This window comes from Arachis stenosperma, chromosome 3, assembly GCF_014773155.1.
Source record: "Arachis stenosperma cultivar V10309 chromosome 3, arast.V10309.gnm1.PFL2, whole genome shotgun sequence".
NCBI classification, from domain to species: Eukaryota; Viridiplantae; Streptophyta; class Magnoliopsida; order Fabales; family Fabaceae; genus Arachis; species Arachis stenosperma.
The window spans coordinates 12,643,025-12,670,743 of record NC_080379.1 but is presented as its reverse complement, the minus strand read 5'-3'; the positions used below and the strand labels follow the sequence as shown (position 1 = coordinate 12,670,743).

At 31.2% G+C, this 27,719-nt stretch overlaps 4 protein-coding genes across 8 annotated transcripts; all 4 read left to right on the top strand.

Annotated features, from left to right (window-relative positions):
• Positions 1–629: 629 nt before the first annotated feature.
• LOC130969833 (glutamate receptor 3.4-like) lies at positions 630–5,382 on the top strand. Of its 3 annotated transcripts, none has more exons than XM_057895727.1 (7): positions 630–745; positions 1,188–1,598; positions 1,804–3,146; positions 3,295–3,572; positions 3,836–3,867; positions 3,963–4,372; positions 4,681–5,382. In XM_057895727.1, the coding sequence occupies exons 2-7, from the start codon at positions 1,289–1,291 to the stop codon at positions 5,125–5,127; spliced, it is 2,820 nt and encodes a 939-aa protein (XP_057751710.1). In that variant the 5' UTR covers positions 630–745; positions 1,188–1,288; the 3' UTR covers positions 5,128–5,382. The 3 variants fall into 3 exon arrangements, with proteins under 3 accessions (XP_057751710.1, XP_057751711.1, XP_057751713.1); XM_057895728.1 differs by having other exon boundaries at positions 715–745; positions 1,131–1,598; XM_057895730.1 differs by lacking the exon at positions 630–745 and having other exon boundaries at positions 1,383–1,598; positions 1,812–3,146.
• Positions 5,383–11,930: 6,548 nt separating this feature from the next.
• LOC130969764 (septum-promoting GTP-binding protein 1-like) lies at positions 11,931–15,723 on the top strand. Its single transcript, XM_057895647.1, has 6 exons — positions 11,931–12,435; positions 12,637–12,748; positions 12,848–12,944; positions 13,096–13,135; positions 13,257–13,340; positions 15,000–15,723. The coding sequence occupies exons 1-6, from the start codon at positions 12,118–12,120 to the stop codon at positions 15,162–15,164; spliced, it is 816 nt and encodes a 271-aa protein (XP_057751630.1). The 5' UTR covers positions 11,931–12,117; the 3' UTR covers positions 15,165–15,723.
• Positions 15,724–18,831: 3,108 nt separating this feature from the next.
• Positions 18,832–20,799, top strand: LOC130970110 (uncharacterized). Its single transcript, XM_057896097.1, has 2 exons — positions 18,832–19,232; positions 20,361–20,799. Exons 1-2 carry the CDS (start codon positions 18,909–18,911, stop codon positions 20,541–20,543), a joined length of 507 nt encoding a protein of 168 aa, XP_057752080.1. The 5' UTR covers positions 18,832–18,908; the 3' UTR covers positions 20,544–20,799.
• Positions 20,800–22,253: 1,454 nt separating this feature from the next.
• Positions 22,254–25,036, top strand: LOC130966344 (riboflavin synthase-like). Of its 3 annotated transcripts, XM_057891132.1 has the most exons (3): positions 22,254–23,048; positions 23,518–23,785; positions 24,571–25,036. In XM_057891132.1, exons 1-2 carry the CDS (start codon positions 22,437–22,439, stop codon positions 23,767–23,769), a joined length of 864 nt encoding a protein of 287 aa, XP_057747115.1. In that variant the 5' UTR covers positions 22,254–22,436; the 3' UTR covers positions 23,770–23,785; positions 24,571–25,036. The 3 variants fall into 3 exon arrangements, with proteins under 3 accessions (XP_057747115.1, XP_057747117.1, XP_057747116.1); XM_057891134.1 differs by lacking the exon at positions 24,571–25,036 and having other exon boundaries at positions 22,254–23,055; positions 23,518–23,748; XM_057891133.1 differs by lacking the exon at positions 24,571–25,036 and having other exon boundaries at positions 22,254–23,055; positions 23,515–23,748.
• The last annotated feature ends 2,683 nt before the right edge of the window (positions 25,037–27,719 follow it).

The window sequence follows — 27,719 nt, the reverse complement described above, 5'->3', positions numbered from 1 at the left end:
TCTTTTGATTAATTAATAAAATAAAAAATATAAAGATATTAATATAATTTGTTTTCTATTATATTTTTTCCTCATTTTATTTATTTTTTTATTCAAATTCTATTCATTTTTTTAATCCAAATAATACACAAAACAATCTACTTTTTATTTTTCTTTTTTAATTTTTTTCTTCTCATTTTCTTTATTTTCTATCATCTGTCTAAATAAAATGTAAAATTTAAACTTAATATTTTTAAAGAGAAAAGACAAAAGAAAACAAGAAAACAAAATCCACGTGTTTTAAGTTTTGAACACTCTTTGTGGGTCCCACTTAAGTTATTTCTGTCTGACATCTGCATAGTTCTAAAAGATGGCAAATCCAAGCCAATCCCGGGAACATTACAAAACACTATCTACCTTTCTTCTTCTGGTGGCTTGAATTCAACCGTACAATGTGACAAACACAATCATACAAAATATGAGGGGCAATCCACAATTGAAACTACCATCATATGCACATTATGGTAATTTCCACTAAACTAGTATCATTTCTCCAATGATTCCACAATTGAAACCAAAAACAACCAAACAATAATTAAAAAATATTGTCTTGGCACATGGCTCAATTTATTAATATTATAATGAATGTGCCTCAAATGTTAAAGTAAGTGATTCTTTTCTTCAAGTTAAGAAACAGTAACTAGGTGCCACTTTGTTCCAGACCAGAATTGTTCCTAGCTTTTTGGCAACAAAACCTGGTCTTGAGGTAAAATCTTAGACACCCTCTTCTTAACCCCTCATAATTTGTTCTTAGGATTTTGTTAGATTAGATTATAAGATTATTGATATTATAATATTGTTTGTGTTTTCATAACTAATATGTATTAATAAATTAGTCATGTGGGTTTCAGTTTCAACTAGAAAGTAAAAACCTACCAACCCTTATTTAAATAAATTCAGTGGCTTCTTTTTCTTGCTGCTTACCTTGATTGGAACATATTTAGACAAAAGTATGGATACTCTCATGTGAAAAAGTATGTATTTTTTGTTTTATTTCCATATGGGTAAGACTTTAAGAGTGGGTATCTAATCTTAGAATAAGATTTTGTAGCCACAATTGGTTGTAAGATTTCTTTATGTTGAGTGCTCAGTTCAGTTTTCTGGGGTTGAGCTGAATTCTTGGAGTGGATTTTTTTGGCATTTCACAGAAGGTTCTTAGTTCTTGTGTTTTGATGATGTTGGTGTAAGCTGAAGAACTTGGAAGGATTTTCAAGGTTTTCTTAAAAAGGAAGGTTCTGTTCTTGGAGACATGGTTATTGGAACAAGGTGGTTTTTGTTTATGCTTGCTTTGTGTTTGTGGATTTTCCGCAATGAAGGAGTGGGAATAACAGGACCTTCGCCTAATACCACTGTGAATTCCACTGTTTCTTCTTCAAGACCAAAGGTTGTGAAGATTGGAGTCTTGTTTACTTTGGATTCCATCATTGGAAGATCTGCTAAACCTGCTGTTATGGCTGCCATAGAAGATATTAACTCCAATAGAAGCATTCTCCCTGGCATTGAGCTTCAGGTTATTTTTCACGACACAAATTGCAACGGGTTTCTTGGAACAATGGAAGGTACTCCCTCTGGTTCAATACTTAGTTATTAAATAATGGTATTTTTCAAAACAATTTTATAATAAATTATTGATTTTAGTTCTTCAATTAGTATGCAAAAACCATGTAGCTCAATCTTGTTAATACTTTTAGTGAGCCAACAACATTTTGCTTCATTAGTAATTAATCTCCGATTATTGCTTGATTAATCTGGCTGATCATGTAGCTCTGCAGTTGATGGAGAATGATGTCGTCGCCACAATTGGACCACAGTCTTCTTCAATAGCTCATGTCGTCTCCCATGTGGCTAATGAACTTCATGTACCTCTTCTATCATTTGCTGCAACTGATCCTACTCTATCTGCACTTCAGTATCCATATTTCGTCCGAACCACTCACAGTGACTACTATCAGATGTATGCAATCGCTGACTTTGTCGAATATTTCAGATGGAGGGAGGTAATTGCCATTTTTGTAGATGATGATAATGGAAAGAATGGAATTTCTGTGTTGGGTGATGCATTGTCAACGAAGCGTGCCAAGATCTCTTATAAGGCTGCACTCCCTCTTGGGGCCAACAGAAATGATGTCAGTGACTTGTTGAGTGAAGTGAACTTAATGGAATCAAGAATCTATGTTCTACATGTTAATCCTGGTTCTGGTTTGTCAATCTTTCGTGTTGCGAAGCAGCTAGGAATGATGAGCAATGGCTATGTTTGGATTGCAACAGATTGGCTTCCTTCAGTTCTGGATTCATCCGAGACACCAGACACTGACACAATGAATGTTCTAGAAGGTGTTGTGGCTTTTCGCAATCACATTCCTGATACTGATATGAAGAAGAGTTTGATCACTAAATTGAAACGTCGAAAGGACAAGCAGACTTCAAGCTTCAATTCCTATGCATTCTATGCATATGATTCTGTCTGGTTAGCAGCTTATGCCCTTGACATTTTTCTCAATGAAGGTGGGAATATATCTTTCTCCAGTGACCCTAGATTGCATGACAATAATGGAAGCACCTTGCATTTAGAATCACTTCGCACTTTTGATAGCGGCCCTCAGTATCTGCAAACTATTTTAAGAACAAACTTCACTGGTTCGAGTGGTCGAATTGGGTTTGATACAGATAGGAATTTAATCCGTCCGGCATATGATATTCTGAATATTGTCGGATCTGGATTGCGTAGAATTGGTTACTGGTCTAATCACTCTAGTTTGTCAGTTGTAGCTCCTGATATTTCATATGCAAAATCATCCAACCATTCTTCTAAAAGCACTCAACAGCTTTATAGTGTGATATGGCCGGGAGATGCTAAAACTACACCAAAAGGATGGGTATTCCCCAACAATGGAAAGCCATTGCGGATAGCAGTGCCGAATCGAGTAAGCTACAAGGAGCTCGTTGCCAAAGACAAGAGTCCTACAGGAGTACAAGGCTATTGCATTGATATCTTTGAAGCGGCGTTGAACTTGTTGGCTTATCCCGTCCCACGACAATATATATTGTATGGAAATGGTGAAAGGAATCCTAGCTACAATGATCTTGTAGATCAAGTTGCACAAAATGTGAGTCTCTAAATCTTAATTATGAAAGTTAGTATCTAGAAGATCAACTTAAATATAAAATTTGATTTCCTTAAGTAGATCAAGGACATTTGGGACCCTGCTACATGTTTAAATTGTGATAGTTTATTTTGGTGATTTCCATGTTCAGAACTTTGATGCAGCTGTTGGAGATGTCACAATTGTCATGAACAGAACAAGGTTTGTGGATTTTACTCAGCCTTTTATGGAATCAGGGCTTGTTGTTGTTGTTCCTGTCAAGGAGGAGAAGTCAAGCCCCTGGTCTTTCCTTAAGCCATTCACAGCTCAAATGTGGTGTGTTACTGGTGCTTTCTTTCTTTTCGTGGGAACCGTTGTGTGGATCCTCGAGCACCGGCTCAATCACGAGTTCCGCGGTCCACCAAGGAAGCAACTAATAACAGTCTTTTGGTTAGTACCTTTTTGCCATTTGAAATCCTTCCTAATTATGTATTGTCACATCAGCAAAAGTAATTACTTTGCACACTCTCTACTTATGGTTGTTCAAAAGAAAGAATTTAATTGGAGAGAATGCAAGACTTTTTACACTATTATGAATCAAAATTAAACTCATAGAACTATGCCTTATTCTCCTTTTTTAAGCTTTAGTTGTTGCATGGCTTACTTCAACGGTACCTCACATAATTTGATCAAATGAAAATCTCTTTTTGCAGGTTTAGTTTGTCAACAATGTTTTTCTCACACAGTATGTACCTCAAATTCTCATTTACTCCCTTTTTATAGTTTTAAGTATGACAATCCTTAAAATTCTTTCATGTTTGCTTCTTTGACTTGTCACAGGAGAGAACACTGTGAGTGCTCTCGGGAGACTGGTGTTAATCATATGGCTATTTGTGGTGTTGATTATCAATTCAAGTTACACAGCTAGCTTGACATCAATCCTAACCGTGCAGCAGTTATCGACACAAATCGAAGGAATTGATAGCTTGATCTCTAGTAGTCAACCAATTGGAATTCAAGACGGGTCATTTGTGAGGAAGTATCTGACAGATGAACTCCACATAGCAGAATCTAGGATAGTTACATTGAAAAACATGGAGGCTTATATCGATGCTCTTCAGCGTGGGCCGAGCAATGGAGGGGTTGTGGCGGTTGTTGATGAACTTCCTTATATTGAGATCTTGATGGCCAATACTGAGTGCAAGTTTACAACTGTTGGCCAGGAGTTCACTAAAAGTGGCTGGGGATTTGTACGTATTTCCGAATTTAGAGTAAACTACCATTACTATCTATACAAGTTATCTATCCATGAATAAATAAAACTAACTTTGTACCACGCTGACAAATCTAACCATGAATAAAATTAATGTTTGGCTACTTTGTTACACATAAATCATCTTTCGTGGATACAAAACTAGTTTCGTTCATTTATGGTTAAATTTGTTAGCATTCTAAAATGTTTATGGGTAGAAATGGTAATTTACTCCTGTATTTAAACGTCAATATGGTTGGGGATTGGTGGAAATTGTGTACTCATTTTTGTTTCATTTGGTTACAGGCATTCCAGAGGGACTCTCCCCTCGCCGTGGACATGTCAACGGCGATTCTTGAACTCTCGGAGAATGGGGACCTGCAAAGGATCCATGACAAATGGCTTAATAAGAAGGAGTGTGCAAGCAATGATGCTGATTCAAACAAACTATCTTTGAAAAGCTTCTGGGGCCTCTTCCTTGTGTGTGGCATTACTTGTTTCCTTGCACTGATTGTGTTCTTTGTTAGAGTGTTCTGTCAATACACAAAGTTCATCCCAGAGCACGAAGAAGCCGACGAGGAGATTCAGCAACCGGTCCGGCGGCGTAGAAGGGCAACCAAAACTCCTAGCTTCAAGGAATTGATTGTTTTTGTAGATAAAAGAGAAGCAGAAATTAAAGAGATACTGAGACAGAAGAGTAGAAAGAGGCAGCGCAGCAAAAGTTTAGATGATAACTCAAATTCACCAGTCTAAGTAAACCATTTTGGTTGGTGAAATTTTATGTCTTTATTTTGCTACCATGTTCATATTTTTAGAATGTTGTCACACACACACAGATTGTTAGTCTATATACCAGAGTGAAAATTTTCTACCTTCTTGCAAGGAAATTGTAACTGTAGTAAGATTGTAACTAACACAGTTTAAAGAAACGTAAAAATCTGAGTTTTATTTTCAAATTAAATATACTATGTATGTATTTACTATTTAATAAATAAAAAATTTGCATAAACTTTGATCAACTATGGTTCATGACTGTGAATCTGTGATGTCAATATGCACTAGTTTAGACACAAATATAAATCCATAAATCAATTGTACTGTGATTACGCTCTTAATAATAGATACTATTTTAATATCCATATTTACTTAACAGTTGAGTTAATACTTATTTTGTTAATTAAAAATATTTTAGATACACAATTAATTAATTAATAACAATTGTATTTTTATACAAGTGTTAGGAATATGTGCTGTACAAACAATATTTTTGAATATAACATATGTAAGTGTTGATGTAACGTGCTATCATAAATTTGGCTCTGATGCGAGAGATTGTTAAGTATCTACAACAATAATAAGTACTAAGTATCATGATAATGACATGATTAAACATTTTTTATTATATTTGTAACAAGATTAAGAACTTATGTGGGTGCAGTTAAACAATTAGAATTTATTTTTAATTTTTTAGTGTGTTTGACAAAATTTTAATAATAAAAATAAAAATACTACGAATTTGTTTGAGTGTTATTAAATTGTTAAAAAAGTTTATAATTTCTTTTAGTTTTAGCGAATTTTTTAATAATAAAAATAAAAAAATAAAAAATAAAAAAATTTAAAATTATAAATTACATTTAAAAAAATAAAAATATATTTTTTACATAATAAATAAAAAAATAAATAATATTTTTATATTATTATATTTAAACATAATTAATAAATAAAAAATATTTTTACATAAAATATCTAAATTTATAAAAGCACCCAAACAACCTCTAATCACTAAACATGTCAATAAACTATCATTTGTGCTTATTTAAGAAAAGAGTAATACGATGATGCATGCCACTCCGAGGACGATGGTATGTACCGGCCTTATTATATGTAATAAACAAACTGTTGTGTTTTAAAAGAATGAAAAGAATGCGACAATTTCAAGCTTAATTATCTGGTGATGTGATCCTATGCAGCCAGCCAGCCAGCCATCACAAGTATACAACTCCCTTTTTTGTTATTATTTTTTTTTTTTGAAAAACTATAAAAAGAAAAAAAAGGTTAGCCTGCTACATAGTTATTATATTATACACTAAAATAAATTGTGCATCATAATACACCAAAATGATCTAATAATATAGATTTTAACTTAGCTTAAGTAAACCGAATTTAGATACTCTAAATTTTGAATTTTATTTTAAAAAATAAATAATAATTTTTTAAAATTTATTTCATAAGTGAAACAAAAAAAAATATAAGAAAAAAATTATTTAAGAGTGAAAAATCATAATTTACTTTCTAAAGTGAAAATTTAAAATTTAGAGAATTCAAATTCAAGAAAACATATTTCAGTCATTTTTTTTGTCTGACTTCTGTTCATATATTTTTATTTTAGCGTTTATTTTTTATACATACATTATCAATGTAAATAATTTATACAGTTATTAATTATTATATCTATTTTTTAATGATTATTTATATATTTAATATAAAAATAATTACTTTTTATTGACATAAATTTATTTTTGTTGATATGTATCATAATAAAATTTTTTATTTTATATATAGAATATAAATATACTTTATTAGAGATAATTCTATTGTCGTGTTAAAGTTTTATAAAAGGTATAACTCTTTTTCAATGTCATATAGTTAAAATCAAAATTAACCTAATATCTCAAATTAAAAAAAAAAGGAGAATAAGGAGTAAAAAATTAGACGATTTGGGAGTTGGAGATGCTATAGTTCATAACACAGCTATGTTGTTTAAGTGGTGGTGGTGGTTCGCAAAGGAAGATTACTCGTTGTGAAAGAAGATAGTTTGTTCTTGTTATAATCTGAATTCTAAGGAGCTACTGTCAACTCAAACTCTATCTCTAGAGGAGGCCCGTGAAAGGATATCTGTCAGTTATAAATAACGAATAACCGTATCAGAGAGAAAATGGTTACAGGCTTATCCATGGAGATTAGTGATGGGCGGCGTACTCGATTCTGGGAGGATATATGGTTGCTTAGTGGGTCTCTAAAAGATCGGTTTTTCAGGCTTTTCTCTTATTCAAACCAATGTGGATCTGTTATAGGAGATTGTGGGTTCTGAGACGGGTTAAAGTGGATTTGAAACTTCCAATGAAGGAGAGAGCTCTTTCAATGGGAGTTGGGACTACTGGTCAATTACATGAGGCTTTGAGATCTGTGAAACTAGTAATTAACAGAGAGGATAGGGTGGTGTGAAAATATGATAAACTAGGAGATTATTCAACTAACTCATTTGTTTAGGTTTTGCAGGAGGCGATACTCCCAGAGGAGAAGGTTACAAGTTATAGCTACACAAAAACCATTTAGAAGGGGTTAGTTCCACCAAGAATAGAGTTGTTTGCTTGGTTTGTCCTAATAGGTAGGGTGAATACAAAGAAACGGTTAAGCCGGCTTGGGATCATTAACCAGCTAGATAATGCCTGTGTTTTATGTAATAGAGATGTGGAACATGTGCAACACTTGTTTTGATGCTATGAGTTTACTTGGCAGGTGTGGAGTGCTTGGATATCAATGTTTGACCAACAATGGTCTATTTCAGGTACAATAAAAAAATATTTTTTGTGTTGGATAGAGAACAACGATTGAGAGAATAGAGAACAACGATTGAGAGAGATTGAGATGCTTCTGTGCGATCGTTTAGAATATCTGGTTAGAAAGAAATAGAAGAATATTTTAAAATAAAAGTAAAGATATTAAAGAAATTACACACATGACTGTCATGAACTATAACGAGTGGAGAGATGTCGACCCTTCTAGTTATTGATGACTATGCCAAAAATAATAGAAAAAATTTTTAATAACTGTTGTGTTATTTTTAAGTTATTATTTTATTTTTTGTTTGATTGCTTTACTGTATTGTCATATTGTGTTCGGCTCTTTATTTTTAAAAAAGAAATTTAACTTGCTATATTTTGATTCTATCTATAATTATGCATTATTGCATTATGAATCTGCGATAACTACAAATCTCAATAAAATATTTTCATAAACCAATAAAATTGAAAATGTTTCATTGCGGCTCCGCTCAATAATATAGGACCATTGAGCATGTTATCCATGGCAACACGTGTTCATATGTGAGCATTATGCATGTTCATGTCTTGTATCTCAGGATTATTTTACTGCTTAATAAAGGAAGCTTAAAATGGAACCCTCACTTTATTGGTAAATGACTTCACTCACTATTTTGTTTGTTTTGTTTTCTTCAATTTAAAACTTGGCTTTAGTCAACTGAAATTGCAACCAAGAGTTCTCGGAGAAATGAAAAGCTTTCTCTAATGGACATGTGTTAAGGAATCAAGATAAGTTACATGCGTGGCACAGACCCAGTTACTGTTTTTGTGGAAAGAATATATGCATCTATGTACGTGCTAATGCCACTTGGCAACGGTAATTCAACCGTCACTATCAAAATCACTCAAAATTCAACTTAGCCAAGCAATCACAAAACCATTCATGTTATTCAACTTAGCTCGGTGAAAATTCACATCTAATTATTTTTATGTAAAATTTATATTAAATTATTAATAATTTTTAATTATTAATTTTATATAAAATAATTATATATAAATTTTTATACAATATTTATTTTTTATTTTTTTAGTAGGTTAATTCTATAATTATTTATGATTGTTTTTTTTAACAGTTCAAAATTTTTATGACAAAAATTTAAATTTTGATTTTTTTTATTTTATCTTGTTACTTTGAGATGAAGGACATAATTAATTTCAAATAATTGAATGGATTAAACTTGTATTTTAAAACAGATACCTATTTCAATAAAAGATACTAAAAATATTTTTTATTAAATATGATTTATTTATTTAGTTATATTATATATATATAATAAAATTAAAGTCTACAATTTATTATTTATAATTAAAAAAACATTTTCGCATAGAGATAATTATAAATTTCTTATTAGAATATTCACCTACAAAATAATGCCGCTTCCGTCTTGTAAGTTTGCTAGCAAGATATTTTTGTTGGGGGGGAGATAGAGTTATACAGAACTAATAACATGCAACAACCAGCAGTCCAGCACAGCTAGCAAGAACCACACATTTTTTTTCCCATTATTAGGGTTTAAATGGTTAGTATTGATGTCACATCAATCAAATATTTACAATTAAATGATGCATTAAGTCAAATAATAACCCGAATATTCATATATTTTTTATTTACATATACTATACATAACTATGAACAAAAGTGAATTTAATATAAAAAATTAAAAATTATAAAGTTCACGTTTTACTCACTAAAAATTCACAAATTGACTCAAATTTATGAGTTATTTCAAATAATATAAATATAATTTATAATTTTATATAAATAAATTATAATTTATATATAAAAAATTATAAATTATATATGTTGTTTATTATTAATTATAATTTTTTACGCTATCATAATTATATATAAAAAATTACGTATGTATATACAAAATTATATATTATATACGTCTAGTCACAAATTTAAAAAATTTTGTAAGCGGAAATTATGATAATAATTTTTATAATTATATTTTATTATTATAAAATATAGGATTGATATTTTTGTTAGTCATTTTTAATTTAATATTAAAATTATTTTAATAAGATTATTTTATTTTATTTAAAATTAAGTTAACACAACAATTTTATATATTTGTAGTAAGATCTAGTTAAATATTGGATTGAATTTTGTTGATTACTAAATATTTTTGTTATTTTAAAATTAAGATGTTAATCTAGTGACAATTTATAAAAGAGAGAATGATATTTTGAAATATATTATTTTGAATGAATAAACTATTAAAATAGTATTCGAAAATTTATATCGTTGACAAAAATAATTCTAAAGAGATGTTAATAACAAATAAGTCTCTAAAATATTTAAAAATACAGTAAAAAGAACTAGATATATCTTAAATATATACTCTAAAAAAGACTTTAGAAATCATATTTTGATGTCATTTTTTACAATTATCATTAAAAAAAGATTTTTCTATTCTCAAAATTTTATAATTTTATGTCAAGTAAAAATTTTTAATTGTGAATAACTAAACTTTTTTAAAAAATAAAAAAATCTTGAGACTAAATTTTGGTCTAAATTTGTTGTGTACATCTTCTAAATATTTATTTAAGCGTTGGTACACAATTCAAATTAAATGAATAACTCATTTGTTAAATATAAAATTTTTTTATCACTTATAATAAATATAATATTTATTAGTTATTTTTGTCGTATTTTCAAATTATTCAATGACTATTTTGTTAATAACTTTTGTTATAGACCTTTTTGTCAACATCTAAATTTTTTTGGTACCAAATTCATAATTAATTCTATTTTAAATAAATAACCAAATTTATGTACACAGCATAATAGTAATATTTACTAAGTATATAATTAATTTTTTCAAGCTTTAAATTTATTTATTAGTTACAATTGTAAAATAATAAATTTATAATTATTTTACTCTTTTTTAAAGATTATTATAATAAATTTATTTGAATTTCGAATTATTATTTGTTTTTATATAATTAAAGTTGATAAGTGATGTTCAATAACATTTTAGAGTTAAATTTAATTATATAGTAAGAATAAATAAATTTTATTACTATATATTATTTAAAAAAAAATTTTAATTCCCTGGAATACTTGCTCCCATAATTATGATCATAAATCTGTTACATAAAATTGTATATTATAATATATATAATAATTGATTAATTAAGTTCATAAATTAATAAATTGAGTTTATCTAAATTAAAATTTGGCTCACAAATTCATAAATTCAACTTATCAAATCGTTAACAAATCAAATTTAAATTGACTTAATTCATTTCTAGTCTTACATATAACCTGAATTTTTTTTGACACTCATCTAAACTAAAGTTGTAAACAAATTGCAGAGTGAAAACATTATGAGAGGTAAATAATAAACATACCCTATTGAAGTTATAATTTTTCTATTTTTTATTTTAGTATAACTTTTTTGATGTCACTCCTTTCCGGAAAACTCCTCTTTATCTCAGTTTTTCTTTTCTTCGGTAGCCACTCTCACGGATCTATTTAAGCATACTGCATACACTTCAAGACAACTTTTTCAAATTTCACAACAAACCCTTTTTCTTTTCCGAATATAAATTCCTTTGGAGCATGTGTCTAGACTCTAGAGTAAACCGAAAGAAGAAAAATTCATAACCACTAAAAATGATTTTAAAAAAAAAACGAGGAAAAGCATAGTGTCCATACTTTAACGGTCAACGGTAGCGTTAAAGTAGTGGGACTAGTAACGTCTCATAGCAAAAAAGTCGTTGTAAGTTGTAACCGAAAAGTGAAAACACTAATAAACACTTCAGAATAATAATAATAATAATAATAAATAATAATTATAATAAAAATTATAATTATTATTATTTATTATTATTATTTAATCAAATTAAAAAAATGAGGGATTTATTTCCCGAAATGCCCCTGGGGCTTTCAAAATATGAAACAACACACAACCTCGTCTTTCATTTTCATGGCTGAGAGGCTCACTTCTTGCACTTGAGTTTGAGGCCATCATCAACAACAGAAAATAAATTTAAAAAAATATAATAATAAACAAAAACACATTCAAACACTTCCAACTTTTTCTTAATTTCTCTGAAAAATCCAAAAATTACAGAACAGAGAAACTAAAAAGGAAAAAGATCAGAGAAGTGTTTTTCGTTTTTTGTTAGCATGCCACAGTTACGCCGGAAAATTGAGCAATCTACGACGCTGCGGCGGCGGATCGAGAAGCGCGTTGTGGTTCTACGGAGGTGCTTCCTCCGTGTGCTCCACCACTTCATCACGTGCTCCGGCGGAAAGAACACGAAGCCAGCCAATGCCGCCACGTACCACGTACTTCCGGCCGATGCGGCGGCATTGCCATCTCCTCGGCTGTTGGATGAAGCGGCTTCGCCACCAAAGTTTCATGCTCATGAGTTGGATCCCGATTTGGTTTCTTTGAAGATCACTTTGTTAGGTGATTCTCAAATTGGAAAAACCAGCTTCTTGGTGAGTCTTATTTGTTGATTGATTAGGTTTCCTTATTATTGCTCTGTTTTAAATTGTGATTTTACGAATTTTTCGAAATTAAAACTCGTGAAAATAATAATGTGACTAACGAGGAACAATTCTGCATCAACAACGTTGCAATTGCAAACCACAACTTAAGTAATTATTATTAATTATTAATTAATTTGTTGGTTTTGTAAGGTGAAATATGTTGGGGATGAGAATGGGCAACAGGGTAAAGGGTTGAATCCGATGGACAAAACTTTGGATGTTAGAGGGGCACGTATTTCGTATTCAATCTGGGAAGTTCAAGGTTAAGTAGTGATTATTACAAAAAAAAAAGAGATGATTCGTTTGTTAATCATTGTAACTTATGATTACTTAATTATTAATAATCTGTATATTTGTGCAGGTGATTCAAAATCAATAGAGCAAATTCCAGTGGCATGTACGGACTCTGTGGCAATCTTAATCATGTTTGATCTAACAAGCAGATTCACATTAAACAGGTGCTTTCTTTATATTAGTAACTCATAAATTAAATCAGGGAAGAGACTAGCTTTTGGGTAGCTAAATAATCTTTGCTAATCTCAGAAAAATTTTCTGCTACTTTTTTTTTTTTTTTTTTTTTTTATGGTGTGGTGGGTGTTTTGGATTCAGTGTTCTAGGATGGTACACAGAAGCCAGGAAATGGAACCAGGTATATAATTAATCCGTCTGCTTATCTTTAGTTAATTGTTGTGCAATGTTGATTGATTGATAACAGAGGAATTTAAGAATTTTAAGTGTTGATGATGTTGTTGTTGCTCAATTTTTGGTAGACTGCAATTCCAGTGTTGATAGGAACCAAATTTGATGATTTCATTCAGCTCCCTATTGATATGCAATGGACCATTGCTAGTGAGGTAAATATTTTCAATTTCACCATTTTATTTTATTTTATTTTATCTACCACTAAATATGAATTTCTGAAAAAATTGATAAGAGGTTAATTTCTATCCATAGTATAAAATAAGGTTTAGACTGTTAGCCAAGAAGTTCAAGTGAAAAATCATAGTGAGTAGTTATTATAATAGATAGCTATATATGTTAATTTGGCACATTTTCTTGCTAAATTTCATTGGCTGACAGTATAAAATACTGTTGGTAAATAGAAATTAATTCCAAAATGCTATGCCTAAAAAAGTGATATTCTTGAATCAAGTTCTAAAGAAGGATTCAATATGATATTAAAAATTTTTATTCTTAAAAAAATAGTAAAATTATATTGCAATAAAAAACATGTTGGTGGATGTTTCTTAAACCAGCAGAGAACTGAAAATGATTTTCCTTATTGACTGTCACATTCAATTTTATTCCTAATCACACTTTAGATTTAAAATAAAAAATATAATTAGTTAAAACTTATCAATAACCACGTTTTCCTTCAATTTAACCAGTTTAAGAATCTAATAGTCAAAAGAAAGTTATGGAAGTCTACGGAATGATCCACACAAGAGGAAGAGGAATCAATTTTGTACATGATTTCTTGATGAAGTTGAATAAGGACTAAGAAAGGTTTTAGTCAATGCTTCAATATGAAGCCTCCCTTCCTTGTTTCTTAGCTCTTATGATTTAATTGTTGTTTTCGGTTAAAACATCAACTCAAGTGAAAGGGACTAATAGGGCTTACTGCAGACAACATTAAAAGAAACCTTTAATAGCTCTTAACATGTTACATGCAGACACATTATCAGTATCTTTGTAGGGTATAGGCACATAAAAGATAATTTTAATTGCACAGTTTCTATGCTTAGTCATGAAACTTATGATTTTGGGTAGAATATACTTCAGTCTCTCTCAAAAAATCAAATCATAACACTTTAGTCTCTAAAGATTGCAAATTGTAGCAATCTAATCCACTGCTTAGCAATCTCTCACATGTACCGTTAGATTCAAACTTTGATTTATCCTAATCCTTGAGTCATGAAGAAGCAACGTTAGGACTTCATTTGAGTCAAAATAGCTTGTGTTTATGTGATGTAAAAAAATAGGATGAAGTATGGTAATTAATAATAAATATCATCACTCCTAATAACTTTGAAACATAAATTATGAACGGTGGATTAAGCTGTTGGAAATTGAAATATATATCTTGAGGATTAAAATGTTATTATGATTTGATTTTTAATGAACTGTTACAAATATTAGCGTACAAAATTTTCAGCTACAGGAGTGTAGCTTTACACAAATTTTATGCAGTCATAAACTTTTTCTCTTCTTGAAAACATTAATAGAATCACCTGCATAATTGTTCAGATTTGTGGATCTTCAATAGGTATGGTCCCTATCTATTTTAGTTTTGGTAAAATTGGACCCCATCTTTGATAGTGCATGTTTGATGATGATTGAACCTTAGGTAGACAAGGACATACACACCCCCATGCCTCTATTTATTTACAAAGCAAGATAAGCAACACATGTTGCAATGCTATAAGCCTTTTTCAAATAGAGCCAAATATGAATATTATTAAAGTTATGAATAATGTATGTGATATGCTGTTATATTGATGAAATTGCAACAGGCAAGAGCATATGCTAAGGCCCTCAATGCCCCCTTGTTCTTTTCAAGTGCAACCTACAACATCAATGTGAACAAGATCTTCAAGTTCATCACTGCCAAACTCTTTGACCTACCATGGACAGTGGAGAGAAATCTAAATGTTGGGGAGCCTATCATTGATTTCTAAGAACTGTAAATAATAACAGCATGCATAGAATGTTGAAGCTTGAAAAACCAGTAACTAAAACAAAAAAAGTTCAGGAGCAACCGGCCAACCAGAGATGCCTGTCGTTCGCATCTCGGGGCAAACGAGTTGTTAGGTTTAGTCAAAGCAAAAGCATGTAGCTTTTCAAAACAAAGGAGACTCCTCATTCCTCAATCATCATCAGCAATGAGGTTTGGTTTCACAATGGAAGGAATAAAAGGGAAAGTGAGTAAGAAAGAAGAAATGGAAACAGGAGAAGAGGACTAATAAGGTTTCAACTTGAAGGAATTGTCCTATCAGATATCAAAGGAAGAAAGAAAATGTGATACCAATTTTGTATTTAGGCTTAAGAAGGAGATAAGGACATGTTTAACAGTAGTAGAAAGTTAGCCATGTTCCAAACTCCCTTTGTTTCCTATTATATTTCTCACCCTGTTTTGATGTTCTGGTAGTTACAAAAACTCCTCAATAAATAGTTTCCTAGTTTCCCTTGTTTATGTGGATCGTCATGTATTATAAGAGCAACTTCAATGCGTATGATTTGGAAGGTTGATCATTAAACTAGTAAAATAATAAAAGTTTAAAGGTTTAAAAATTGAATCGATAAAATAATAAGTTTATATATGAATATATAAAACAAATTATATTTTATTATTCTAAACTAGTGAATCGCTAAAAACGGATTGCTTCAACCAATTTACTTATTTTTATCTCCATTTTTGACCTGTTTGCAATTAATTTTTTGTCGTGAATTGGACCAATCTTGATAAGAAGCCAAAGATAAATAAAAAACAACAATTGAGTATCTAGTTAACCTAGTTGGTTCGATGTAATTTTTCATAACTAATGTGCGAGAATCGAATCGGTTAGCAAATCAGTCAAGTGACTAATTCAATAATCCAATCAAAGTTGAATTGTAGTTAAACAAATTTAATTAAATATAAAATAAAATTATTAAAAATTTAATATATAATTTTAAATATTTAAATTTAATAATTTTATATTAATAAACTCTAAAATTTCACAATTTCACATCATAATTTATTTATAATTTATTATTAAAAATTTACAAATAAATTCAAATATCAAAATTTATGAGCGAAGAAAATTAAAATGCACATAAACGATAAATATATATTGTTTCACTACCAAAATAAATAGATTAGATTGAATTGGATTTATGGTTTTTTTAAATAACTAAAAAAATGTTAAATACAACATAATATACCTAACAAATAACGATGATCCAGTAAATCCAACATATTACACATCCAACATACATGATTACTTAAATAACCATTGATGATATCTCTCATAAAATGTACAATGAACATATATATACTTCTTTTTCAGAAAGCTATTTGTTTTCACTTGGTTGCATTAGGCATACTAGAATATGCTAACAAGTAATAAAGTTATCTAGAAGAGAATCTTATTGAGAAGAAATATATGGTAAATAACTTAGGAAAAGATAAACTGATCAAGTGGAGCAGCACCTGCCACGAGCTACAACAAAATCATCAAACTTGATATCATTTGCCCCACTATGAATTTGCTGCTATATTTCCCGAATTGGCTTTATATATCCCCTGAACCAGAATCAAATCATAATGATGTAAGATATACTAATAAAGCATCTAAAATAAAGAATTTTAAAACAATGTTAATGTGAGTATGTGACTCAAAACTAAAAAAAAGTTTGAAAATTAGCACTCTCAAAGTTTGGAGAACAGTACTACAAAGAGAACCAGTAACCAATATCTGCCAAAGGAGATTTACTTTGTAAATAGATTGCATAGATGTGTTTTACCAACAAAATTCATATATTATATTAGGAAGAATAAAAGTGGTGATAGAAGAATAAGATTATGTAACATAAGATTGATCAAGTTATTTTCTTCTTTTTTAATATTTAGTTTAAATTTATCTTAAATATATAAAGTTTGTAAAAAAAAAAGGGTTAACTTTCATGGAATGAAATAGTATTTTAGCTTAAGAATAGTAGGAACTAGAAAGTGCTAGTTTGAGAAACCATAAAATTTAATTCATATTATTTATTCTAAATTTTTTAAAAAGAAGTTCCAAAAAAAAAAAAACTACCATATATTTATATCTGCTATATATAGGGGTGGTAAGTAAGGGTGTTCGCGGTGCGGTTTGGATCGGTTTTGAGTAAAAAACTCATCCGATCCGAACACTAATTATACTTGCGGTGCGGTTTGGATTGGATGATGTTTTAAAAAAAATCCGATCCGATCCGATCCAATTTCAAGCGGTTTGGATTGGATTGGATTTGCGGTTTTGTAAATTAAAAAAATTAAATACATATAACAAGTCTTAACATCAAATTTTAAATAATTAACAATAACATAACAAGTTTCAACAATATCTTAAAAAACCAACAATAACATAATATAGAAATAAAATTATAGGTTAGTTAAAATAAATAATAAATAACATTTTGAACATAAACTATTTATTAAATAATAATAATACATGAATAATATAAAAATGTATAATAAATTAAACATGTTATAAGTATAATTATAAATATAATAATAAAATAATAATATTATAGCACATTGTGCGGTTTGGATTGGATTGGATCGGTTTTGAAAAGTAGATCCGAAATCCGATCCGATCCAGCGGTTTGTAAAAAATAAAATCCAATTAGATCCAAATTAATGCGGTTTTAATCGGTTTCGGTTTGGATTGGATTGGATGAGCGGTTTAATTTGGATCGGTTTGGATTTGAACACCCCTAGTGGTAAGTGGGGAAGTTCGCCACGCCCCACCCCGCCAGAAACCCGTTTTTTGGCAGGCTGGTCCGCTCCGCCCCGCCTAGTGAGGCGGTCCTAGAATCCCATTCTGTCTCGCCTAACTGTGAGCAGCCCGCCAAAACTTATCTTTTTTTTAATTATTAATTACTAAATAATATATATAATTTCACAACCATATTAATAAATTTATAATTTCTAAAAGTATAAAAAATTATATTTTTTATATTCACAAACATTAAAGTTTTTGTAATTATAAATAACTAATAAACATAATTATAAACCAAATTTTCATTCAAACCATAAGTATAAATATTCTCTCCAAAGCAAAATAAACATAATCCAAAACATAATTATAAATATTGTCTCCAAAGTAACATAAATATAATCCAAAACACTCAATTGTAAGTTAGGTTTGGAGAAGTTAGATTTTGGCAAAAAAAAATTACAAAAATAACCCCCTCACTAAAAAAGACTAAGTCCGTTGGAGAAGTCCATCCTGCCCCACCCCGCCAAAGTCCGCGATTTAAGCGGTGCAAGTTAGGCAGGCTTTTGCTATTTGACGGTCTCAATTTTCCAACTCAACCAGCCTTTTTTGGTGGATTATGCGTGTCAGTCCGACGGATTTAGGCCCATTTACCACCCTACATATTATTTCAAATTTTTCTTTTAGTTACTAAAATAATCAAATTTAGTATAACAGTATATTTTAATTTATAATAATAACTATACTATGATTATTATTTTATTTTTTTTGTACCACAAAACAACTAAAAAACCTCAAAACTAAGTAAATAAAAACTAAAAAAAATATAAATTTATTTCTTATATTTGTAAAAAAAAGGTGAAAACTGAAGCACGAAAATGTCCAGTCTAGTTAAAGTTTGAAAGGGCTCCAAGATCCCCTTCCTATCAAAGAAAACCTAAAAGAAAGAAAGAAAGAAAGAAAATGGGGTTTGCATTGAATCTGATAGACTTTGTTCTGTTCCTGTTCTTCCTGTTAATAGCATTCACTGCACCCCTCATTGATGGACAAACATGTCTTCCTCTCACTTACTTCCCTGAATTTCTCGTCCAGCTTAAGCAATGGTACACCCATGAATATGGTGATTACCTTGTTTCTGAGAAACCTCACTTCTTTGTTGGCTTGGTTTGGCTCGAGCTTCTGTTTCTATGGCCCCTTTCTCTTCTTAATCTCTATGCCCTCTTCGCTTCCAAGCCTTGGTTCAACACCACTTGCTTGATCTATGGTGCATCCCTCTCCACTTCCATGGTAATTTTTTTCTTTTTCTTTTTAATTATTTCTCAATGCTATGTCACAAGATTCATTGGTGACTTGTGTTAGAATCACAGGCTTATATGGATCCTATATTAATATGAATTCTTAGGATTCTCTGAGTTTGCTCTAACGAGATTTAGTTAGTTACATCTTAAATTTGTCTAGCATCGGAATCTTTTGGCTTTCATTGGATTCACCTCCTTCATACATTTTTGCTATGTTGTCTTCCCTTTTTGTTAAGCTTGCAATGTTAGATATAGGTTATGTTAATGATGACCAACTTTGTTATTTAAATACAGAGTTTAATTTTGATGTACTTATGCTATAAAACATTTTATACAAGCATCCAATCGTATTCATTTTTCTAGATGATCATTCATGCGATCAATGTAAAACTTTAAGTAATAATGTATGTGTAAAACTGCTTTACACTTACAATGAATTAAAATTAAACTCTTAAATATGTATATAAAGAAAAAAAAAAGATTGCAGTTATGCAACTTTGAATGTTTTTTGGATTAAATTTTAGCAAAACCTATGATCAACTTATATCAAATGGTCTTTATCAGTTTATCTTAATAGAATTATAGAAGTCTTCTTTTATCCAAAGAAGAAAAAGATGTTCTATCACATGGCCTTTCTAACAATTAGGTACTTTTCATGTCATTACCCTACACTACTAAGTTGCAATGTCCGCGCTTTGCGTGGTAATGGGTTCTATCCCAATCATGGTTGACTGATCATCAAATAGATGCATTCTGATGTTTAGGGATGATCAAATAGCAAGTAGGCCAAATTTTACATGGTTAGGTGGTCGAGTAATGAATGCCGATATAGGGGGCATGTGCATTTCGATTGTAAGTTAGCTACATAGAAAGCAGAAAACAGAGGAAGGGAAAAGATGATAGGTATTTGATTAGCATTGCGGACAAGAACACTGTACCTTTTAGTTCTTTGGTCTCAGTGATCTAGGATCATTTCTTGAATAAACAATTTCCTCTCATACTTTCACATTCAAGGAAAATCTAAACCAGTTCTATCAGCTATCACAGTTGGATTTGGATAATAATCTGTGTCTTGCATTGTTTTAGTTTACATCTTTTAGCTGTGTGTGGATTTCAGGTTGCTGTGTTATCAGAAATGATGCTCTCCAACAAGGCATCCGAGAAGCTATTGAAAATGTACTTCCCTTTCATGGGTTTTGGTGTCTTAGCTCTCTTGCGAGGGTTGATGTCAAATTCTTCGAGGTCATCTTCAAGCAGTGGCCGGAGACCTGCGTTCGCACTGAGGAAAAAACGTGCTTGAAGTGACAGCTGTTGAGTCGAACACGAGAAAATGGAAACCGAATCATAATCCCCTCTTTCCCTATATCCAAATTCCAGAACTTGTTTGGGATGTTGACTTTGTATTTAATTCTTTGGGTTCCTATCAATTTTGTAACTGAGAAAAAGATTTTGTATTAGGCAAACTTCAAATTCCATCGTGTTGCATAATTTGCCATGAGAAGAAATAAAATGTTAATGTTGGATAATGGTACCTGTGATTGCTCCAATGTTAAATAATTACAAACTTCGATTATTTAAAATATAGATTTGCAGTTGATGAGGATGTCTAGCTTTAATTTTGGTTGCCCACGGAATTTTTTCATGTACAAGGTGAACTTTAAATTTTGGACATCTGCTTAAGAGGAAGAATGGGATGACCATTCGAATTATCCAAATTTTTTGTTGATAATTATTTAATTTTTAAACCATTTTTTTTAAGGAAAAGTATATGGAACCAACTAATAATCAGCCAAGAATGGAACAACATAATTAATTATAATTAATTTTATTAATTTATAATTTAATTTATTTTTTAAATTATTATTGACCACGTTCAAAACATGAGGAAAGATACGCTAGTGATAGGAGAGATCACGGAACAGATGCTTTGATCATAAATTAGTTGGTTCCATATAATTAATTATGTTTTATTAATGCGTAACACATGAAACATATAAATCATATCTAAAACCATCCAATTTACAAGAAAAAGAAACATTCGTGTGCCTATTAGTAGCAACATCCGGTTAAAGTCATCAGTGCCTCTAATTTACCAGTTGGCTAATTCTTGGCTTATACAGAGTTGGTTCTCAATTTTCAAAACCTAAATATATTTTACTAATATTATTATAAAAAGTATGTGATATACTAAAATACAGAAAAACATGAAAAAATATCATTATAAAGTAGTGACTTACCTAACATTGCATGATATAACTATGATAAAGCGATTTAAATATAACATGATTTAACTTGAAACCTAACCCATCATTTTATACAGAAGGGGGAGTACCAGGAGAGGAGAAGGATTGAAAATAGGGGTTAAGATATTCCAAAAGTTAGATGTATCTACTTAGAGAAATAATTTCAAATAAACAGAAAATAAACATGAAAAATCTAATTTTCTATCTTCAAATTATATTCTTTACTTATTTTTTAATTATAGAATTATATTATTCATATAATTTTATTATTTCAATTTCATAAACTATATTAATATTAACAAAAATAAAAAGATGTTAAACAAGTATATTGTTACTTCATTATGAATATTTAGATTCTAGTCTCTAATTTGCCATGCTTGTATTCTTGTTTAATAAACTCATTTTTTCTAGAATTGCATAATTTCTAATTCATAGTTTTTATCAGTAAATTCTACGTTGTTGTATAAAGAAACATATAATAATCATAATATGCTCTCTAGATGCCTTTTTATTTCTTCTATTTTTATTTATTGATTGATCATAATCCTTTTAATGTTTTAATAAAATGTATTTAAGAATTATTTTTTATGTTGAGATGTTATTTTCTTAAAAAACATTTGTGACTTTTTACTTCAATTTCAATGCGCTTAAATAGTTTAGTTCATGATTAGTAGAATTTTATTATGGAAGAAAAACAAAAATAATTTAATAAATAAAAATATATTTTGATAATGTTTTAAGGAAGCTTTTTTCGGTATCCAGCTTCATTCATCAGTCAATTGCATTTGCCCCCTTGTCCCTTAATCCCTCATTCCTAGCCTGTTTTCAGTTTTCACAACTCTCTATTTATCCGCCCCGGTGTGTGTTGTTCTTGCTGTTTGTTTTCCCTTGGCCTCCAGTAGGAAATAAAGAACCAAACAAATAAAGCAGTACACTTGAGCCAACAGAACATGGCAACGCAAATGGCGGCAGCAGCAGCAGTAGTTCCATCTTCTATTGTCTCCACATCCACAACCCCCAAAATCATACCATCAACATACACCTCTCTCCTCCTTTCCAAAGCCCATCACCGTCGCCGCCTCGCGTTCAATCCAATCTTAAAACCCTCCCCACTCCGCCTGACGTTCCTCCCCAATAAACCCAGATCCACCCTCCCCTTCCGCCGCACCAATGCCACCGCACCTCAAATTCGATGCCTCTTCACTGGCATCGTTGAAGAATTGGGAACCGTCAAGCAACTCGGCAAGGCCCCACACGGTGGCTTCGACATGGTAATTGAAGCCAAGACCGTTCTTGAGGGCGTTAACCTCGGCGATAGCATCGCCGTTAACGGAACCTGCCTCACCGTAACGGAGTTCGACGCCAACACGTTCACCGTTGGCTTGTCGCCGGAGACTCTGAGGAAGACCTCGCTGGAGGAGCTGCAGGGCGGGTCACTGGTAAACCTGGAGCGGGCGTTGACCCCTACAAGCCGCATGGGCGGACACTTCGTCCAAGGTCACGTGGATGGCACGGGTATCATACTCTCGAAGGTTCCTGAAGGTGATTCGCTTTGGATTAAGGTAAAAGGTTAGTTAGGCAGTTATGCCATCGTGGATACACAAGTACTATATTGAAAGCATGTAATCATAATTATTCACTTCAATTTATAGTGTTGAAATATTCTATACAAATAAAGAACCTGTGATTGTGATCTAGTATGGGTTAAATGTACTCAAGGAGCATGAATTATATGGCTTGACTTTCTGTTGGCAAGAATTCTGTCTCATACTCCAAATATTGAAATATTGAAGATGCATTCTGTTCTGTCTGTATATTTTTTACGCGAAGTGTTTTGTGGCACAAAGAAACCTTACTCGAATAGTTAGGAATGCATTATTAACCATAGAGCTCATCATCATGTGAGAAGTAAAAATGGCAATTATCAGTGTTTAAAATTTTCATGTGTTATATTAACGAATTATTGAGCAGTTTTGCTTCTTCGTTGTGTTGGTAATGATTTTAAAAAATATATACTGGTACTGATAGTAGGTAAAGGCCGAGAAGGAGTTGCTGAAGTATGTGGTGCCAAAAGGATTTATTGCAGTGGACGGGACGAGTTTGACGGTGGTGGATGTGAATGATGGAGAAGGATGGTTCAATTTCATGCTTGTGGCGTACACGCAGCAGAAGGTGGTTATTCCATTGAAGGAAGTTGGTCAGAAGGTGAACTTGGAGGCTGACATTCTTGGGAAGCAAGTGGAGAGGCTACTTAGTGGATACATTAGCATTAGGAGCTCTTGATGCAACTCCTGAAAAGGTAACAATGCTAATGCCACTCTGTGTCTTGTTTTTCCATAATGAATAGCTAAGAAATTTGGATGCATTGGTGGAAAAGACGTTAGACCCTAAAGAGTATGCTTGGAAAAATTTTTTTTCCCCTTTCTATAATACTCTAAAGACAAAAGGAGTATTTTTGCACTACCAATTCAGCTTTGTAAGTCATTCGTACTTTCTATTTCCTAATTGCTATTGATGTTGGTACACTTTTAGTGCTAAAGAGCAAGGGAGGGCATCTAAAAATTTCTTTTAGTGAAAAGATGTTTTCTTTAGTTCTTAAGTGTGATTGTTTGCGCTATTGTGCTGGAAGGAAATGAAATTATCTTGTTTGTTGTTGAATGCTGAATATTTTCGTTCGGTTGTTCTGGCAAAGTCAGGGATGCATCGATGCATAAATAAGCATCAAACTGGAAATAATGTTGTATGCTATTTCTGTTATTTTTTGTAGAGTCTGTGTGCAATGCTAGACATGAATTATCGGAGCTTATGACGTATTTCTATAGACTATAGTCTATGGTCTTCTCTCTGTACTCTGATAAATTGTTGACGTAAATTTCATTTTAGAATAAGCAAATTATTTGTACAAGCTTCAGTTGCAAAGTGTTTGTAGTTAAGCTTAAAAAAATGAACTTATGCTTGGGCTATTAATATATAAAGGCAGTAAAAGATCTCGCAGCTGAACTGAATTGATACACGATTATTATATATGATTATTGATTGTGGTTTTCTTTTCATCTTTGTGACTAATTTCTAAAATTTGACCAGAACTGCTGCGCTACATAATTGCCTTGCCAAAATCAATGTGGAGGGCACATGCGACCATCAAGTTTGTATATCCTACTGATTCTGCTGAGGGTAATAGTAATTTGTTGCCGCTCAGATTACCGAGCCATGGTACACACTTGCGGTCAAGTTTACTGTTGTCTCTGCTCATAGTATCATTGGGTTCTTGGTTGATTATCTCATATTTTACTCTGGAATTTTTTTTCAGATTCAACTGTATAATTTGCATTATTTATTGATTGAGATGCTGAGAGATAAAAATTCTTCATGATTAAACTTCAATTTTAAGAGTTATGACTTATGACGACGGTCATTTATGAGTTTCTGGTTTTCATGGCTTGGGTGAGGGAAGAGAAATGCCATTAGAGCTAAGGCTATCTTGGCGCTTTGGGTGTTTCTAATCCAGGAAAAGTGGTTAATATTAGTGGGGCTTATCATGTTAGTCCAATATGCAATGGGCCCTAATCCTAAAGCCAATTTTATTTCTGCATTTGGGTCACTGGGGTCTGGGTAGAGGATGACAAGGTAAATTATCAGTGGGGGTGACAAATGTGCCGCAGCCTGCCAGCTTGGCCCGCTTAACCCACCAAAAGAGGCGGGCCGGATTAAACGTATGAGTCACCTAATTTGCACCATTTATCCGCGAGGTTTGGCAAGCCGAGACAAACCCATCAAGCAACCACTTTTTTCTTTTTCTTTTTATTGTCCTAGCTCATCCCACTTAAAACCCCTTCTCTCTTTTTTGCTTTTTAAAATTATTATAGTCAAACCTTTTCAAATCCAAAATCCTAAAAAAATCACCCTAAAAGTCTAAAACCCTCAACGCCTTCCCCTTCCAGCCAGGCAGCTGCTACATTCCACGATTTCATCTCCCAGCCTCCTATGTATTAGGCTGTGTTTGGTTGGTGTCTTTTAGACACAGAGACACAAATATAGATACACAAGTAGACATAGATACATATATATACCATTTTTTTTTATCATGTTTGGTGATGATATTCAGAACACAATTCTCTAATTCAAATGTTTATTTTATCTAAAACATGATCATTACTGTTACCATTATTATTAGTTATTTTTACTACCAATGTTAATTTTTCAACTTCATCCCAAATCAATATCATTAACAAAATTTAATCACTACTTCAACAATTTAAATTAAAAATTGAAACAGAATGAAAATTTCAGCAATTATTTTTTAAAAATCAAACACTAGTCCACAAAAAAAAAAAGAAATGAAGATGAGAGGGATGTAATGAGGGTTGAAGAAAGTACAGATCTAACAAAAAAAAACAGAAAGAGCTGGAATAAATATGGAAAATGATGGTGGTGAAGCCGTGAGACCGTGGCAGTGAAGCAGTGAGACCCATCACCGCCATGAGACCCGTGATAGTGAATTAGTGATGATCCGCGATGGTGGGGCGACACGATCTGCGATGCTGGGCTGTGAGGGGTGGACAGCGACGACGTTGCGACTGATTCAGTGGTGGGCAACAGATCTTGAGTGACAACGGTGATGGTGGCAGAGGGAGAAGTGATTGAGGGGAAGAGGATAGATAGAGGCAGAAGAAGAGGGAAGAGGGAAGAGGGAAGAGGGAAGAGGGAAGGAGAGGGAGGAAAAAACATATTAGGGTTTAAGGTTAAAATTAAAATTTAAAGGAAAAAAAATTAGTGTCTTAGTGTCTTAACTTATAAATGATACATAAATTTTGTGTATTTATGTCCATCTATGTCTTCTCATGATTAAATTTTGTGTCTCATCAAACCAAACAAAAGACATGTTTTACCGTGTCCATGTCTTTAAGAGACATGGATAGTAACCAAACGCTATCTTAGATTACAGTAGTGTCATGGCCTACAACAACATCATGCTAGCACCCATAAAGAAGAGGGACTTTATAGAGACTTGTATTACTATATAATACGAATGAAATAGATACTAGATAGTTCGCTAAATACTAATGATTATATATAAATAAATGTATATATTTGAAACAAATACTAATAATTATATATAAATGTATATGCTTGCCTCCTTGTTATATTATGTTTTCTCTCAACATAAAATATAAATTATTTTTTTGTGTTTTATATTAAAAAATATTTTGTTAAATTTAACATACAATGATAATTATTTTGTTAAATTTGATTTAGTATAAAAATTAAAAATAAATAAATAAATAAATCAACTTATAAAAATAGTGATACTTAACTTTATGATACTAACTAATTAGTTGAAAATTAAATTGAAACTTAGTTTTTTTAATTAAATAAAACTTAAATTATTAGTAATTTTTTAAAAAATTATTTAAGATAAAAAACATATTATCTATATATTAATATACTGTATTAATATTTTTTATTAAAATGGTCTTGAATAGTAACTATTTTAGTTATAATAATTATTTATATCACGAATACTATAATAAGTGAATTTCTCAATTGAATAGGAGATAATAAATAATTAAATAATTTTTTAGGAACATTTATAAATATAATATTTAATCATGTTAAAAATAAAGAAAAAATCGTTATAAATGATTTTTTCATTATTTTGAATACTGTAATATGTGTGAAATTATCTTTTTATTATTTTAAATACTATAATAAGTGAGTGTGTATACAGATGTCTGCGTGTGTAGTTCTAGTTTTTTAATACATATAAATAGTTTTAATTTAAAATTTTAAATATATTTAAACAAATTTGGGTTGGTCGAGTAATTAGCTCAGTCATCTACTTAAATAAGTGTTAGGAGTTTGGATTTTATCTCGTGCATGTAGCAACTTATTAGCCAATGATAGATTCTTAAATGGAGCTCAGATCAACGATGGATTAATGCTTGACCTGTAGGGTACTATGGGAAACAAAAAAGTATATCTATACCTAAATTTTACTTTGCATATTTTTTCTCCCACTGATAAATTTTTCTAGGTTTGTCATTACTCCAAGTGTAAAGGCCTAATTTTTTTTAAAATAGAATTTTTTTTTTCTAAAAGTCCACTAAAGCAAGCGCCTCGCCACGTCACCAGTTACTAAACTAGCAGAAGATTGCGTTTTTGAGCCACTTCGATTAGGAATTTTGAAATTGTGATTTCCGTGGTTAGACTCGTTTTGACGAGTCAGACCCGAA

Bases quoted from the DNA above. Each gene is read 5' to 3' on its own strand.
- LOC130969833 (XM_057895727.1), top strand. From the start codon at position 1,289: ATGGTTATTGGAACAAGGTGGTTTTTGTTTATGCTTGCTTTGTGTTTG. The intron at 3,147-3,294 runs GTGAGTCTCTAA...TTCCATGTTCAG, and splicing joins TAGATCAAGTTGCACAAAAT to AACTTTGATGCAGCTGTTGG. The intron at 3,573-3,835 runs GTTAGTACCTTT...CTCTTTTTGCAG, and splicing joins CAACTAATAACAGTCTTTTG to GTTTAGTTTGTCAACAATGT.
- LOC130969764 (XM_057895647.1), top strand. From the start codon at position 12,118: ATGCCACAGTTACGCCGGAAAATTGAGCAATCTACGACGCTGCGGCGG. The intron at 12,436-12,636 runs GTGAGTCTTATT...TGGTTTTGTAAG, and splicing joins TTGGAAAAACCAGCTTCTTG to GTGAAATATGTTGGGGATGA. The intron at 12,749-12,847 runs GTTAAGTAGTGA...ATATTTGTGCAG, and splicing joins TTCAATCTGGGAAGTTCAAG to GTGATTCAAAATCAATAGAG.
- LOC130966344 (XM_057891132.1), top strand. From the start codon at position 22,437: ATGGCAACGCAAATGGCGGCAGCAGCAGCAGTAGTTCCATCTTCTATT. The intron at 23,049-23,517 runs GTAAAAGGTTAG...TACTGATAGTAG, and splicing joins GTGATTCGCTTTGGATTAAG to GTAAAGGCCGAGAAGGAGTT.
- LOC130970110 (XM_057896097.1), top strand. From the start codon at position 18,909: ATGGGGTTTGCATTGAATCTGATAGACTTTGTTCTGTTCCTGTTCTTC. The intron at 19,233-20,360 runs GTAATTTTTTTC...TGTGGATTTCAG, and splicing joins CATCCCTCTCCACTTCCATG to GTTGCTGTGTTATCAGAAAT.